Source organism: Lethenteron reissneri, chromosome 1 (genome assembly GCF_015708825.2).
Source record: "Lethenteron reissneri isolate LAM-NWPU_2019-01 chromosome 1, ASM1570882v1, whole genome shotgun sequence".
In the NCBI taxonomy this organism is placed as follows: Eukaryota; Metazoa; Chordata; class Hyperoartia; order Petromyzontiformes; family Petromyzontidae; genus Lethenteron; species Lethenteron reissneri.
Window position 1 is genome coordinate 5,260,162 of NC_083779.1, and position 17,704 is coordinate 5,277,865.

The 17,704-nt window shown below is 53.8% G+C and overlaps 1 protein-coding gene and 1 long non-coding RNA gene across 2 annotated transcripts in view; both read left to right on the forward strand.

The window, feature by feature from the left end:
• The window catches only part of LOC133361321 (uncharacterized), a 329,555-nt gene that overhangs the window by 289,380 nt on the left and 22,471 nt on the right, over nucleotides 1–17,704 (forward strand). The window lies entirely within an intron of this gene.
• On the forward strand, nucleotides 400–16,427 carry FKBP8 (FKBP prolyl isomerase 8). The gene is made up of 10 exons (XM_061565271.1): nucleotides 400–553; nucleotides 4,233–4,581; nucleotides 5,383–5,533; nucleotides 6,531–6,700; nucleotides 7,006–7,094; nucleotides 9,444–9,667; nucleotides 10,346–10,521; nucleotides 11,882–11,959; nucleotides 12,527–12,664; nucleotides 13,538–16,427. Exons 2-10 carry the CDS (start codon nucleotides 4,249–4,251, stop codon nucleotides 13,622–13,624), a joined length of 1,446 nt encoding a protein of 481 aa, XP_061421255.1. The 5' UTR covers nucleotides 400–553; nucleotides 4,233–4,248; the 3' UTR covers nucleotides 13,625–16,427.

A 17,704-nucleotide genomic window follows, 5' to 3' on the forward strand; every position in this document is an offset into this window, starting at 1 on the left:
AATCGATTATCTTATAGAAGGTGGGGGGAGGGCAGATGGGTTGGGGCAGGCGGGGGGGGAGGGGCAGGCGTGTGGGGGGGGGGGGTAGAGTGGGGGCAGGGTGGCGAATCGATACACGAAGCCGAATCCCGACACCGCGGATCGAACATCGATTCTCGACGCGAGCGGTGGAGGAAGAATCGATCGGTGACGTCGAAAGGGGGGGGGGTAGAGTGGGGGCAGGTGGGGTGGCGAATCGATACACGAAGCGAAATCCACGACACCGCGGATCGAACATCGATTCACGACGCGAGCGGTGGAGGAAGAATCGATCGGTGACGTCGAAAGGGGGGGGGGGTAGAGTGGGGGCAGGTGGGGTGGCGAATCGATACACGAAGCGAATCGCGACACCGCGGATCGAACATCGATTTCTCGAGCGGTGGAGGAATCGATCGGTGACGTCGAAAGGACGCGACCCGCGGCGAGCGGGGCGAGGTGGTGGAGGGGTCCCCGACTGAGGAGAGTTCTGGAAACGGGGTCGGGCGTGGGGGGGCCCCCCTAACAGCAGCGCCAGGTAGCCCCCCCCCCCCTCCTCATCTTCCTCCTCCTCTTCGTCTTCCTCGGTCGGTCACCTCCTCTTTGAGCCTCCACGCGCTGCCATCTTCGAGCGAGAGAGACGGAGGCCGCGCAAGGCGCGTGTGACCCCCCCCTCACTCTGTGATGCCCCCCCCCTCGCTTGGTGACCCCCCCTCGTTCTGTGATGACCCCCCCTCGCTTGGTGCCCCCCCCCTCGTTCTGTGATGACCCCCCCTCACTCGGAGGCCCCCCCCTCACTCTGTGATGCCCCCCCCCTCTCACTCGGAGGCCCCCCCCCTCTGTGATGCCCCCCCCCTCACTCGAGGTCCCCCCCCTTCACTCTGTGATGCCCCCCCCCTCACTCGGAGGCCCCCCCCCTCACTCTGTGATGCCCCCCCCCCTCACTCGGAGGTCCCCCCCCTCACTCTGTGATGCCCCCTCACTCTGTGATGCCCCCCCTCACTCGGAGGTCCCCCCCCTCACTCTGTGATGGCCCCCCCCCTCACTCGGAGCCCCCCCCCTCACTCTGTGATGCCCCCCCCCTCACTCGGAGGTCCCCCCCCTCACTCGGAGGCCCCCCCTCGTTCTGTGATGCCCCCCCCTCACTCGGAGGTCCCCCCCCCTCACTGTCGAGGTCCCCCCCCTCACTCTGTTGATGCCCCCCCTCACTCGGAGGTCCCCCCCCTCACTCTGTGATGCCCCCCCCTCACTCGGAGGTCCCCCCCCCTCGCTCTGTGATGCCCCCCCCTCACTCGGAGGCCCCCCCCCTCACTCTGTGATGCCCCCCCTCACTCGGAGGTCCCCCCCCCTCACTCGGAGGCCCCCCCCCTCGTTCTGTGATGACCCCCCCTCACTCGGAGGTCCCCCCCCCTCACTCTGTGATGCCCCCCCCCTCACTCGGAGGTCCCCCCCCTCACTCTGTGATGCCCCCCCCCTCACTCGGAGGCCCCCCCCTCACTCTGTGATGCCCCCCCCCCTCACTCGGAGGTCCCCCCCCCTCACTCTGTGATGCCCCCCCTCACTCGGAGGCCCCCCCCCCTCACTCTGTGATGCCCCCCCCCTCACTCGGAGGTCCCCCCCCCCTCGCTCTGTGATGCCCCCCCCTCACTCGGAGCCCCCCCCCCTCACTCTGTGATGCCCCCCCTCACTCGGAGGCCCCCCCCCCTCACTCGGAGGCCCCCCCCCTCGTTCTGTGATGACCCCCCCTCACTCGGAGGTCCCCCCCCCTCACTTTGTGATGCCCCCCCCCTCACTCGGAGGCCCCCCCCTCACTCTGTGATGCCCCCCCCTCACTCGGAGGTCCCCCCCCTCACTCTGTGATGCCCCCCCCTCACTCGGAGGTCCCCCCCCCTCACTCTGTGATGCCCCCCCCCTCACTCGGAGGCCCCCCCCCTCACTCTGTGATGCCCCCCCCTCACTCGGAGGCCCCCCCCTCACTCTGTGATGCCCCCTCGCTCTGTGATGCCCCCCCCCTCACTCGGAGGCCCCCCCCCTCACTCTGTGATGCCCCCTCACTCTGTGATGCCCCCCCCCCCTCACTCTGTGATGCCCCCCCCCCTCACTCGGAGGTCCCCCTCCTTCACTCTGTGATGCCCCCCCCCCTCAGTGATGACCCCCCCCCTCGCTTGATGACCCCCCCTCTCTTGGTGCCCCCCCTCGTTTGGTGCCCCCCCTCGCTCTGTGATGCCCCCCCTCGCTCTGTGATGCCCCCCCCCCTCAGTGATGACCCCCCCCCCTCGCTTGGTGCCCCCCCTCGCTTGGTGCCCCCCCCTCGCTCAGTGATGCCCCCCCCCTCGCTTTGTTGTATATATTGTTTAAAAATATTAAATGAAACGTAAAATAATGAAAGTTAATTATGTTAAATATGTAAAAATGTGTAATTAAGTGTGATTACCTAAAAATGTATACAAAGTGTAATTAAGAATGTGTTTAAAAAATATATTATTTATGTGTGTGGGTGTGATTATTACGTGTGATGATGTGTTTGTGATTTGAGTTATTACGTGGTGCGATTATTATGGGCCAGAGGTCGCAAACGGGTTTTGTTTCCTTACCCGTACCCGGCCGCACCAGGGTCGCAAATGGGTACCCGTACCCAGCCGAGTACGGGTACGGGTACCCATTCCCTACCCGTACCTACCCGAAATGAGTGACAAACGGTTACTCACCAGTGACTCACGGCCTACCCGTACCCGTACCCGGCCGCACCAGGGTCGCAAACGGGTACCCGTACCCAGCCGGGTACGGGTAGCCGGGTATCGGGTAGGGTATGGGTATCGGGTAGGGTACGGGTATCGGGTACCCGATTGCGACCTCTGTTATGGGTTCTCGTTGTCTAGGGGTATGTATGTGTGATTGTGATCATGTCAACGATTCTCGCTTGAACAATAATGATTCTCGCTTGAACAATAATGATTTTCGCTTGAACTATAATGATGTGTAATTATGACAGGTCTCGGGATTCGGATCTCACCGCAGGATACAGTTCCGTCATTTATGACTGATGCACGAGTGTCGGAAAGAAGCACTCAGAACCTGTTTTTAATCGAAGCAACTTTAATCTCACTGTCACATCAAACTCTTGTCAACAAGAATTAATAATAGCAACGGCAATACCCATGCAAATATACGTACTCATCAATCCATAGGAAATGACAAAAAAACAAGTATTGGCAAACATTCACGATCACGTGATTAAAAAAAAACAAAAGGCAGACCCTAAAATAGCAATATTCGTAAAAAAAGATGCCTATCAAATGGTCAGAAGCGTCAACATTCGGATCTCACGATCATGTGATCAAAGAATACTTACAGGCTAAACCACAACAACTTTGTCAATACTATGAGACCTCCTTTACCAGTGCAAAATATAGTAATAGGTTTTTACCCTTTCAACTGGTACAAAAACTGACACCTTTATACAAGGCATCATGTTTGCAATAACCACAACACAAGCAGTCAAAATGCAAGCAAAAAGAAACAACTCTGATGATGATAATGATATGCACTGTCCTTGAAGTTGATTGGTCCACACCCGAGACAGCTTTTCTTAGAGCTCCATTGGTGTTGGACCAGATGACGCCAAAAGGCGTACAACTCAAAGACAGCGCACTATCAGAGTATTGAGAGCTCGGGGTAAGCATTTACACTATGAGACCTCCTTTACCAGTGGCAAAATATAGTAATAGGTTTTTACCCTTTCCCCACAACGATGTGTAGAACGGCAGGCTTTGTTCCACCAAAATGGAGATGATTCGACGATGCCCACCGCACGCTTTCAATGCGTCGTGCTTTGCCGTTGACGGCGTGCGTCTTGTCAATGAATGTGCCTCATCGGTGGTTGTGCGACGGGAACGCCTCCCTCCCCCTCGCACCGCCGCCATAGGATTGTGGAATTCCCACCACTGGCTCTGCAGGGCTGTACGGTACACGGGAGATGAGCATCTTTGACTGTGAATATGATGATAATATGGATTGATTTCTGTTGACTCATACGGATTTTCTGTTGGGTTTATTTAACCATCAAAACCAATGTGTTTTTCGATTCTTTTTTTTCCGTCCAAAAAATAGTTTAGCAAACCGGTTGGAGCCACCCGGCCACCTGCGAAGAGAAAAAAACCATCTCCAATATTGGATTCCCACAGCTTCTCTACACCACCGTCTGCGTGCGTGTGCAGGTGATAAAACCAGCAAATGGAGGGTACCGTGTCCCCACCATCACCTCCGTCATCATCGCCACCATCGTCACCATCGTCGTCGTCGGAGGAGGAGAAATTCCTCCACGTCTCCGCCCACGATGTGCTCGACCTGGATGAGCAACAGGCGTCCGCAGAGGACACGGGCCGTCGGGAGGAGAAGGAGCAGGAAGGGTCCAAGTCGGTAGAATGCGCGGGGGGAGAGGAGGAACGGCGCGACCCCAGCGATGAGGTGGTTCAGCCCACTGACGACCGAGGAGTGGAGTTGGAGGATGACGATGATGACGACGACGATGCAGGAATGCCCCCTCTCGAAGACACGAAGCCGTTGGTGAGTTCTTCTAGATCGAACGCGTGTCTTATCTTCACCCAATCATCTGAGTTGCCATGTCAGGCCGGGTAGAGGGGGCTAAACGGGCATGGCACAGGTTAGAGAAGATAGGGGCTGATTTAGTACAGGAGGATGTGGAGCTGATTGGACTTGCCAAAGACCGGTACCGATGATGTCAAGATCAGCTTCTATGGAGGAGGCTTTTGACAGTCGCTATTGGGCAGTTGGAGGCGGTCGCTCCCCAACAACAGCGGAGGGTAGAGGAGCGACACTCAAAACAACGAGCGGAGCGCTCGGCAGTTAAAACGCAGCAAGTTGGCACAGTAGGGAGCAAAGGTGGTGCATCTGCCAGTGATCTCAGTCAACCTATAGGACCAGGGTCTGCATCGCCTCAATGGCAAATGGCTGTTACTGCTGTGTGAATGTGCACATTCTTATCTGCTTATAAATGAATGTGTGCTGTGTGCATGTGTTCGCGCGGACTTACAGGGGGCGGTACTGTAGCGGTTGTGGCACCGCGATTATGAACCCAGTGACGTGAGTTTTATTCCTGGCCAAGGCCAACACCAGCGGCAAGTGATGCCTGAGCCCATCCTGTGCCGTGTGTGAACATCACTACTGGGGAGACAAAGGCAGGCGGATGTGATGCTAGCCACACTTCCCCCACAGCTACTCAATATTATCACTTGCCCTGAATGTTAAAGGCTCTGGTGGGGATATTTGTCTACATGTGAACCTATATCCATTATGAATGCGTAATGTACGAACCTATGTCCACGTGCGTGTGTGTGTGTGACCCAGGCTAGCGGCAGAGAAACGCCGCCATCCCACGAAGACGGAGATGGTAAAGCTGGAGATTCCGGCCAAGTCCCAGGGCCCAGACCGGATCCCGCAGGAAACACAGACTCCACCGCCGCCACCGCCGCACTTGACCAGTGCATGGACGTGTTGGGTGGGTTTCGGGGGGCTCGAGTTCTCGCCGAATGTCTTTCCTGGTTCCTCTGTTGGACTGGCGTGGGCAGCACGTGACACGTAGCGAGAGATGTCCCGGATGTTGTGTGCGCGGTGCACAGAATGATTTTCTGGCTGGTTGACACGGACAGACCCGGCTAAAATAAAGGTCAGGGTGGGGCGGGGGGAGGGCCGGTTACTGCTAAGCCGAGGCAGTAGCGCTGTTACGTGGGATGACTGCTCTCACTCGAGCATGTGGAGAGCAAGGGGACGGCCGGGTGGTGTGGGAGTCGGAGTGCCGAGCTGGCATGTGTGTGCGTGGGTGGGGAACGGTGGTGCAGCGGTTAGCGCGCTGCCCTACGAACCTAGCGGCCCGAGTTCGATTCCCACTCACGGCCAACACCAGTGACAATATTTTGAACCGGTCCTGGGCCTCCCTTAGGTCGACTCGGTCTCAAATGAGTACCTGGTGCGATGTGTAAACATTGCCACTAGGGAGACGAAGGCAGCTGGGCGTGGTGCTGGTCACCGACCCCCTCGTGTACCGTTCTGGCCTCCATGGGTGCTCGCTTAAACACAACTTGCCCCAACAGTCTGTTACAGGCTATACGGGGGATCTTTGTCTGATTTTTTGTGTCCGCGTTAACCTTTTGGAAGAGCGGTCGTGCAGCGGTTGGCACACTGCGCTTCTATTTCGGCAAAGCCGAGTTCGTATTCCCGCTCGTGGCCAACTTCCTGGGCCTCCCCTAGCTCGACTCGGACTTAAATAAGTACTTTGGGCAGTGCGTATAAAAGGTGAGTACTGGGGAGATGAAGGCCGTGGTGCTGGCCACCCACCCCTTTGTGTAGCTGTGCCACCCTTCATAGGTGCTACTCGCTAACAGCAGTTGCCCCAACAGTCTGTTCAGGCTATACGGTGGATCTTTGTCTTCGTGCAAGTCTCGCTAAGTTTCACCCTCCCGTCCCCTCTATCACCTGCGTTGCCATGGCGACTGCAGGTAACGGGCTGCTCAAGAAGAAGGTGCTCAGGGAGGGGCAGGGAGACGAGTCGCGGCCGCGGCGGCGACAGGAAGTCACGATGCGGGTGAAGAGCATGCTGGGAGACGGCACAGTGGTGGATGAGCAGGAGGCGCTGCGCTTCACCATCGGAGATGGAGACGTCATCCAGGTGAGGGCGTCCACCCCTACCCAACCCTACCTGGTTCCCTGATGAAATTTGATGGTCTCTGATCATTCCTGATGGCTCGTGGGCTCTGTATGATTCTCGTTGGCCTTAATGGTCCCTGATGGACTTTCGATTAGCGCCGCAGTTGGCTACGTACGGAGCGAAAGAAGTTCAACATGCATGCATACATGGTCTCGAATAGTCCGTGATGATCCCTGACGGTTCCTTAGACTCTTTGACGGTTTCTGTTGGCTCATTTTGATCCCTGTTGGTCTTTGTCTTTGGTGGGTGTGTGTGTCTGTGCTTAGGCCTTGGATCTTTGTGCGGAGCTGATGGCCTTGGGGGAAGTCGCCGAGATCACGACGGATGCCAAGTACGCCTATGGAGCACTGGGCAGGTGAGCGGCTTGGTGTTGGGTGAGGGGGGGGGGGGGCATTGGGGGGCAAGCCACAGCTCTGTGCCAGCAGCCCAGAGGTCGCAACCGGGTACCCGATACCCGTACCCTACCCGATACCCGGCTACCCGTACCCGGCCAGGTACGGGTACCCGTTTGCGACCCTGGTTCGGCCGGGTACGGGTACGGGTAGGCCGTGAGTGACTGGTGAGTCACCGTTTGTCACTCATTTCCCAACGTCTTGTCTCTTCTCACAATTCAAGTTCCTAGAATCAACCCACCTGCGCCTGCAACATGGCTTCATCCCAGAGGTCGCAATCGGGTACCCGATACCCGTACCCTACCCGATACCCGGCCGGGTACGGGTGGCCGGGTATCGGGTAGCCGGGTATCGGGTAGGGTACCCGTTTGCGACCCTGGTGCGGCCGGGTACGGGTACGGGTAAGGAATCAAAACCCGTTTGCGACCTCTGCACCAGCTGCTCCTGCAACCTCTCAGCTCTGTCGCTAAGAGCGCTGAGTCGGTACCGCTGAGATCCGGGGTTCGAGTCTAGGTCACAGCCACCTGCGATTTAAAACTGGGGTCTCAAGTGTAGCACGCTTGCCCTATGTACGGCGCGAAAGAAGTTCTGCATACATACAGTCAGTGGATGATCTCACGCCCAGGTCACCAATGACATTAATTTTGCTCAGCTCTTAATTTGGCTACAGGTTTGAGAATAAAAAAAAAAATTCGGTTTGACTTGCGCGACGAACAATTACTCTCGGTCGTAGAACAGGTGGGGAAAGTATGTCGTCCCTACTGTGTGAACCGCAGGTCACTGGATGGGAACTCGGAGGTAGCTCTGTGAAATCCGCTTCTGTGGGTTGTTGTCGAACACGGAGGGTCGCACTGCTCTAAGAGAGTGCAGGGAGTTGTGGGTAGAGATCTGACGGGCAAAGTGCCGTCTGACACAAGTCTTGATTGAGGACGTTTAAAAAATAAAAAATCATGGTGCGGCGTGCTCTGACGATGTCGGATAATGACGCCGATGATGATGATGGACGAATGGATGACGAAGATGCCAAGGGAACTTGTCCCGCGCACAGTACTCGCTCACGAGTTACCAATTTCCGCTAACAATTTCCCGAGCTCTGCCGTCCTCTCTGTATTTGAGGATGATGTTGCCATCCAATTACAGTGGAACCCCTCTTAATGACAGTAATTGGTTCCACGAAACGGTTCATTAAGTGATTTGGTCGTAAAGCGAGTATAGGAAATGCATGTTAAAGGATGAATTTATTCCGATAGCATCGCAAGTTAACCTTTTTCACCCAAAAAATACTTTCTCATATTTTGTAACAATGGATATTAATACATAAAGATACTACCAACATTATAACACACAATATTAAAAGATACATGGTTAATGCATTAATTCATATTTACTGTACCTACAACAAAAATCTTACCTTCGGCAAAAAAGATGACTGGTAGACACTGAATGTAAAGAATGCCCCAACGCTCATGAATGGACGTCGCTCATTGGCCGAGGCCTGGTCAGACCACTTTGGAGCTCGCCGATTGGCCGAAATTGGTGGTCACGTGGTCGTCTTTAAGCCATCTTGAATGGAGGAATTGTCGGTAAGTGAACACATTGGGCTTTATGGAGGCCCATCTTTAAGCCATTAGTCGTTAAACAGGGGTTGTCGTTAAGAGGGGTTCTGCTATACACTGCACTACTATACTATACACTGCACTACTATACACTGCACTACTATACACTGCACTACGATACACTGCACTACTATACACTGCACTACGATACACTGCACTACTATACTATACACTACTATACACTACGATACACTGCACTACTATACTATACACTACTATACACTACTATACACTACACTACTATACACTACACGACTATACACTACTATACACTACACTACGATACACTACACTATACACTACACTATACACTACGATACACTACACTATACACTACACTATACACTGCACTACTATGCACTACACTACAATACACTATACACCACTACTATTCACTACACTACTATACACTGCACTACTATACACTGCACTACTATTCACTACACTACTATACACCACTACTATTCACTGCACTACTATACACTACTATACTATACACTACTATACACTGCACTACTATACACTGCACTATTATACACTGCACTATACACAACACATTGGGCTCTATGGAGGCCCGTCGTTAAGCGATTAGTCGTTAACGGGTGGTCGTTAAGAGGGGTTCTACTGTGCCGAGTATTTCCACGCGGTGTTGACGACGACGACGAACAATGCCACTGTGGGCACCTGTGCGCACAGCCTCGGGGTGCCGGCGGTACCGGGCGGCGCCACGCTGGTGATGGAGGCGGAGCTGGTGGCGGTGAGCGACGCGCTGGACGCGGGCTCCCTCCCCGTCGACGACCGCGCCGCCCTCGCTCACCGCAAGCGCGAGCGCGGCAACCACTACTTCCAGCGCGGCGACTACACGCACGCCATCGCCTCGTACGACCGCGCCATCAAGATCGCCGACACGGAGAGCTCCGGTGAAGCACCGCAGCCGCCACACTCTTGTCACCGTACGCTAGCGTCGTCATCCGTCATCGGTTATTATTTGGTTGGGATATGCTAAGAGCGATCGCCGTTCTCCCACCCACCCGCCCCCCTCACCGTCGCCTACTGTGAAAACTTGGCAGGGCCTTGCTGAAAAAGTTGTGATACTCGATGAGGCTTTCTTGGGTAAACAAATGGGATCCTAAATTTTGATTTAAAGCTTTCGTGACTGCAGGGATTCAGATTCTTAGTTATTTCGGTAAAGAACGAACCAAGAAAAATGGGATCTTGATAAAGAGCGTCGATTTCATCGCCGGTTTTTCCGTCGTCAATAATCATCATCATCCATCGGCATTGTCGTTGGCTTCATCCGTTTATTATTCCGTCATTCATCCATGATCATCATCCGTCGATCCATCGTCATAATCATCATCCATCCTCTAACCATCATCATCATCATCCATATTTTAATGACCATCATCATCCATTCTATAACCATCATCATCAGCATGATCCATCCATTATCGATCTTCAACGTAGCGTTGAGCATACCTAAATTGCACCGCTCGGTGGCCGTGCACGCAAACGTGACCGACGCGTAACGGCCGCTCGTTTCTCTACCCACAATCCCTTCGCCGCCGCCGTCGCCCCACCGCTCGTTGATGCGGCAGTGGCGAGTAGCGAAGACGAGGACCGCTCCCCGCTGCTCGACGTCAAGCTCAAGTGCCTCAACAACGTGGCGGCCGCGCAGCTGCGCCTGGACCAGCGCGACGCGGCGCTGAGGTCGTGCGAGGCGGCGCTCGCCCTGCAGCCCGACAGCGTCAAGGCGCTCTTCCGCAAGGGCAAGGTGGGTGGGGAGTGGGGGGGGAGGGGGTAGTGGGGGGGGATGTGGGGGGGTTGACGGGACAGGCTCGCCCCACCGATCGCCCTCCCGCCTGCCCCCGTGATGCTCGCTCATTTGCTCGTTCATTTGCTCGCTCGCCTGACGCTCTCGTATGTATGTACGTTGAACTTCTTTCACGCCGTACCTAGCCAACCGTGCTACTCGGAGGTACAGTGTTGATACTATGGGCAGTGTTTAGTATGGGTAGTGTTAGTCTATGTGTAGTGTTAGTCTATGTGTAGTATTAGTCTATGTGTAGTATTAGTCTATGTGTAGTGTTAGTCTATGTGTAGTGTTAGTCTATGTGTAGTGTTGAGTCTATGTGCAGTATTAGTCTGTGTAGTATTAGTCTATGTGTAGTATTAGTCTATGTGTAGTGTTAGTCTATGTGTAGTGTTAGTCTATGTGTAGTATTAGTCTATGTGTAGTGTTAGTCTATGTGTAGTGTTAGTCTATGTGTAGTGTTGAGTCTATGTGCAGTATTAGTCTATGTGTAGTATTAGTCTATGTGTAGTGTTAGTCTATGTGTAGTGTTGAGTCTATGTGCAGTATTAGTCTATGTGTAGTATTAGTCTATGTGTAGTATTAGTCTATGGGCAGTGTTGAGTCTATGTGTAGTGTTAGTCTATGTGCAGTATGTACGTTGAACTTCTTTCGCGCTGTACCTAGCCAACCGTGCTAATCGGGAGACTGAACGCTTACTTGCCTACCGCTCGCTCTCTTGCTCGCTAATTTTTTTTGCTCACTTTCTCATTGGCTCACTCCCCTGCCTACTCGCTCACTTAACCAGCCACTAAATTGTCCATTAGTTTACTCTCCCGCTCGATTCTTTGCACGCTCGTCCATCCGTCCGTCCGATCCATCGCTCACCCTCTCGCTCCCCAGCCTGGGTGGGAGTGCCTCTGTGGCCAACACTTACCCGTGCCCCCCCCACCATCCCAGAGGTCGCAACCGGGTACCCGATACCCGTACCCTACCCAATACCCGGCTACCCATTTGCGACCCTGGTGCGGCTGGGTACGGGTAGGCCGTGAGCCACTGGTGAGTAACCGTTTGTCACTTATTTCCCAACGTCTTGTCTCTTCTCACAATTCAAGTTCCTAGAATCAACCCACCCGCGCCTGCAACATGGCTTCATCCCAGAGGTCGCAATCAGGTACCCGATACCGGCCGGGTACGGGTACCCGGCCGGGTACGGGTAGGATACGGGTACGGCCGGGTACGGGTACCCGTTTGCGACCCTGGTGCGGCCGGGTACGGGTAAGGAATAATAACCCGTTTGCGACCTCTGCCCCATCCCCACTCCGTGTGTCACAATGGACAGGTTTTGGCACTGCAAGGGGAGTTCTCGCAGGCCGCAGACACGCTCAGGAGGGCCCTCAAGCTTGAGCCGTCGAACAAGGTGCCTGCGGAGAAACGCGACGTCACTCGCATCACATCCGCGTTCCTCACCTCCCACGCAGACTCTGCACCATCCTCGTGGAAGACCAGTGACAAGCAGGAATCTCTGCTCGCTCACAATAGAGCACTTATTGATCCCTCTATGTAATGAGGCGTCTCGGGATCTCTCGCATCGTCCACTGTGGAGCAGACTGCGCGCGGCATTTTTCGTTGAACTCACGCACGGCATTAACCATTGGCTACCAGATTCAGATAAGCCCCTCCCCCCCCCCCCACCTTAACTTGTATTTAAGAGCTTGTCTCTTGGAATTTTGCCTCACTTGATACAGTAAATCTGGCTGTGACGGTCCCACCTGATGACGGAGACTTGTGTTGCTTCCGAAACGTCGTTATTATTTCTATTACTTGTATTATTTATTTTTACCTATGTGACTTTCCCGAAAGAACCAAAGAGTACGACTTTAATTTATAGTTGTAAAAATAGATTCCCAGCCACGACCGCGAAGAGCTGGGACACGCGCCCCTCTGGCGTCTCACCACCGCTGCCGTTGCGTGATCCTCGCGACAGACGATCCAGGCAGAGCTGCACAAGCTCAGGAGGCAGCGCAGCGAGCAGCAGGCCGAAGAAAAGACGCTGTACAAGAAGATGCTGGGCAACATGGCCGTGCCTGCCGACGATGCGGAGCGCGGGAAGCCGGGCTCCTGGGTGAGCACCCGCGCACGCTCGTAAAACAATCATCCACCACTGTGCCGTCTCCCAGCATGCTCTTCACCCGCATCGTGATTTCCTGTCGCCGTCGCGGCCGCGACTCGTCTCCCTTCCCCTCCCTGAGCACCTGCTTCTTGAGCAGCCCGTTACCTGCAGTCGCCACGGCAACGCAGGTGATAGGGGGGATGGGAGGGTGAAACTTAGCGAGACTTGCACGAAGACAAAGATCCACCGTATAGCCTGAACAGACTGTTGGGGCAAGTGCCGTTAGCGGTACACGCGAGGGGGTTTGGTGGCCAGCACCATGCCCGGCGATGTTTACACACCGCACCAGGTACTCATTTGAGGCCGAGTTGGCTTAAGGGAGGCTCAGAAACCGATATTTGTTGGCCGCGAGTGGGAATAAAGCTCGTGCCCACCCCCCCCTTGTTAAATGACCACCTGGTGCTGTGTGTCAACATCAGCGTTTGGGAGACAAAGGCGGCCAGGCGTGGCGCTGGCCACCCACTCCCAACATGTGGCACAGTGCCGGCCTTCATGGACGCTCGCGCACGGCACTTTCCCCAACAGCCGGTGTCGGCTATGTGGGGGTGCTTTGTCTCTCTCGTATTTGTCCGCGTGTGTACGTGCGTGTGTACGTGCGTGTGTACGTACGTGTGTATGTACGTGTGTACGTGCGTGGGTACGTGCGTACGTGTGTACGTACGTGTGTACATGCGTGCTCACCTGCGTCGTCGTGGCGCCGTGCGTGTGTACATGTGTACGTGTGTATGTGCGTGCTCACCTGTGGCGCCATGCGTGTGTACGTGTGTACGTGCGTACGTGCGTACGTGTGTACGTGCGCGCTCACCCGTGGCGCCGTGCGTGTAGGGCCTCCCCTGGAAGTGGGTTTTCGGAGCGGCCACAATCGCGCTGGGAAGCATCATCGTCTCCATCATCGTGGCAGCCAGGAGCTAGGTGGCGGCACCTCAACGCTCCCCATACGAACCTCCTCGACTGCTCCACAATCGCCCTGCGGCCCCTCCACGAGGGGGTAAACCCTTGCCTTCGGTACCATCCCCCCCCAAACCCTCCGCACCCTCCACCAAGCACCTGACACCCTCCCGCCACACCCCACCCCACCCCTGATTCTCCTTGCCCTGTCCGTCGTATCGAGGTAAACTCGGGGGCCCCCCCCCATGGCATCCGTCTGCAGGTACCAGCAATGGCCAAAATATCTGTTGCTGCCGGCCACGCTGTCTTGAGCGGAGGGCGAGTTGTTGGGCAGTGCGTGTTTCTGGTGTTCGGCGTGGTATCCGACGGGAGCGCTTGGTGGCGAAACGTCGGACATTGTGCCGAATTTCGATTTAAAGCTTTCGTGACTGCAGGGATTCATCTTCTTGGTTCTTTCGGTAAAGTCACGTGGAAGGGAAATAATAAAATAATAAAAATAAAACATAATAAAATTTCGATTTAAAGCTTTCGTGACTGCAGGGATTCATCTTCTTGGTTCTTTCGGTAAAGTCACGTAGAAGGGAAGTAATAAAATAATAAAAATAAAACGACGTTTCGGCCACAACGCAAACCAGGTCTGTCGAAGGCGACAGCGTCTCGACAGACCTGGTCTTCGCCTGAGGACGGTTGCTTGCGTTGTGGCGGAAACGTCGTGAGAATTATTTTATGTTTTATTATTTTATTACTTCCCTTCTACGTGACTTTACCGAAAGAACCAAGAAGATTGTGACGAATGACAAAGCACATCGGAGAGCCGAGCAGCACGACTGCGATCATCCCCGCGGTGGGTTTTTAACTCTTTGTCTTCCCGCTTCGGAACATTTTCGGAAGTCTCGGCACGTGGGTCGTTGTGGAGTGGGGTTGTCGAGGTTCCAGCGCGTGTTCTTTAACTTCGCCGCTTCACAATCGTTTGTCAGTTGGTTCTTGTCTTGCGATAAATTCCTTGAATAATACGACGATAATGATAATTACCTTTTATTGTTAACCTCGGCTGTAACGACGCGGTGGGACACCGCCCAGAACTGAATATTTCACTATTTCCTGGGTCCGCTGGTAAGACCGGAGGAGGTGGCGCTTGACTTGGTATTCGCCACAATCCGCAGCCGAAGGTGTGTACTGGATGTGGTGTGCCGGGTGTGGAAATATTTTCCGGGGTCTTCGACTTGGGGGCAGATGCGGCCAAAATGAATCCCTGGACTCTAGAGCAGAATGCGGAGATCGTACAATTCTGGCTCTCTGGCTTATGTGGCTCCATGTGTGGCTCCGAAAAGTGATTATTCCAGAAGCCAACCTCTAAGGCAATAATAATCATCTGCTTCCTGCTGCTGCTGCTGTAATAACGTATGCATGCACGGTCGTCGTCGTTTAACTAACCGTGTTAGTGGGGGTGGCAGCAACGTTATTCGTGCCTCGGTTAGTATCGAGCACTAAGGTTCACGAGGACACATGGGCATCTACGGATCACGCGTGGCAGAATGGATGTCGTATTTTGGATCGTGTGATTATTGGATCTGCGTCCCACTAGAGGCAGCTGTAAATGTCAGCCGAGTCGCTTCGCTGAATTGGGTGTCGCGACGGATTTATGGGATTGTCCCACCCCGAAATCTCTAGTGCGTGCTTTGTGTTGTGATGACGCACACCCCAAGTGCACCTTCCTTGTACTTCACATGCAACCCAAGTAACTTTTACCCACCAATGCGCCCATGTCTTGAGTCGATTCAAGTCTGAAACCGCACGGAACACATTGTTTTAGAGAATAACACGAAAGTGAATCAAATTCTCAAGTAAAAAAAAAAATCTACGGGGCAAGCTGGTTCAGTCGTAAGGAACGCTTGCAAGCATTTTTCAGTCCCATCGAACCAGCGGCATAGCTGTTGATTGTGCCAGGCTCTGAAGAGAGGGATTAGGATGGGACGGGGGGTTGGGCGGGGGGGATTGTGCCCATTTCATTCCTTGTATTGGAGGCCGATGAGTTGAACAAAACCAAGTATCCTGATTGCAAATGTGAATCTCAACAAGAGTGGGACCGGGTCCGCGTGAAACGCCCCTTCACGTGACGCGTTCAACATTACTCCGGTGTAAAGTTCGTCGGAAATTCTACCGATTGGGCCCCTGGGCGTCTTGCGTGACCAGACTTTATCTCTGTGGTCTGGGGGTGTGAGGTTGAGGGACTAAGTTATAACCAGGATCGAGTCGAGCCTGGTCAATTGTCCACCCATCCCACCGGCGGTCATCTGCACCCGACTCTGGGTGCAGATGACCCTGGGTGGCCCCCTTGAAGAGAATCTTAACGCCTCCCGGCGCTTCACCAAAGTTGCTCGAACTGCAGCGCAGAGGTCGCAACCGGGTACCCGATACCCGTACCCTACCCGATACCCGGCCGGGTACGGGTAGGGTACGGGTACGGCCGGGTACGGGTACCCGTTTACGACCCTGGTGCGGCCGGGTACGGGTAAGGAATCAAAACCCGTTTGCGACCTCTGCCGCAGCGTTCCAGAGGACGGATGTCTCCGATTTCCCCGTGGCTGCTCATGGTACCAATTTCCTGGTCATCGCCCCCCACCCCCCCATTCTCCCCCCCCACCACCAAAAAATTTAAGACCAAACTTTTTTTCCACCGTTTTTTTTTGCAAGCACATACGTGTGTCTGGGAAATTAAAGAGGATTACTAGTTATTGTGTCGCGTCCTATTTAACGTTAATACTATGAATGATCTGTATAAATGTTTATCGAATTATTTGGAAATAAATTAATTACATAGTCTGTGGATGGTGTCTTTCGAGTTGTGTCTGTAATGACAGTGGAATCCATTCCCGCTCGCGGTTGCTGTGCAGCATCTTTTTAGGGGCGGGTGTCTGACCCTCAACGCTAATTGCAGAGGTTCACGGTTCAAGCCCAGTGGGCACCCTGATTAATACTGTGGAAGAGTTTCCGTGACAACCTTAAAATGCACCTCAAGCGAAGTCGCGTAGATTCAAACAACCGGGAAATCTATGCTCTTGATAGACCATCATGGAGGGACAAAATAAACAATGGAACTCAGCATTTTGAGGTCGAGCAAAGAGAGTTGATGGCCAGGAAAAGAGCACGCCGCAAAGCACATCGTCTTGATTTGAAGCTTTCGCGACTGCAGGAAGCCATCCTCTCTGGTTGGACAAAACTTGTTGTGCTAATTGGAGCTCCTTTACCTGCCGATTTCTCCAGCCCCACTCTTCCCTGCACGCCACAAACCCTCCCCCCTCTCCCCCGTAAACTCCCGACAGCCACGACTCTACAAACCCCCCCCCCCCCTCTCCCGTGTCTATATAAAGCCACAACAGCAGATGATTTTCTCACCTGAAGACGGACGCTTGTGTTGCGACCGAAACGTCGTGTTTTCTTTTATTATTTTTTCTATCTACGTGACTTTACCGAAAGAACCAGAGTGTAAAGCACACACACACACACACCAGAGACAGAGACAAGGACGAGTGGGACCTTCAGGATGGACCATCCTGGTGCCCCCACTGTGCCAAGATCTGCAGGTCACGTGGTGGCCTCTTCAGCCATCTCCAGACCCATGGCCAGCCAGGTCCACCTCACAACACAGACAAGTGACACCTGGAGGGAAATCACTCGACTACGAAGGGATCCCAGACGAAGACTGGGCGTATCAAACTATGAAATGCGGCACATCTGCTTCACAGCGTATGTTTAAAAAGTAATATTTAAAAAAAAAATTTTAAACACGCTTTTATGAAATGTACTAGTAATGGCAGAACTCTAGGAAGTGGCCCCGAAGCTTGCCATAACGTAAGGGACCGTGGCCCAATTACAGCCAACGTCGGTTGACCGTGGACAATTAGACCCAAGCCGAAACATAACATCTAAAAAAATATTCTTTTTTTAATGATAGAATATAGTATTGTCATCAGTATGACATAAGTATACCAAGTTTGCAGTCGATACCACCATTGGAAAGTGGGTTAAAATTGAGTTGCAAGATTTGAGGATACAACGACAACAACAGTGAGTTAAAAGCGTGTAAAAAGATGACGCAAAAGA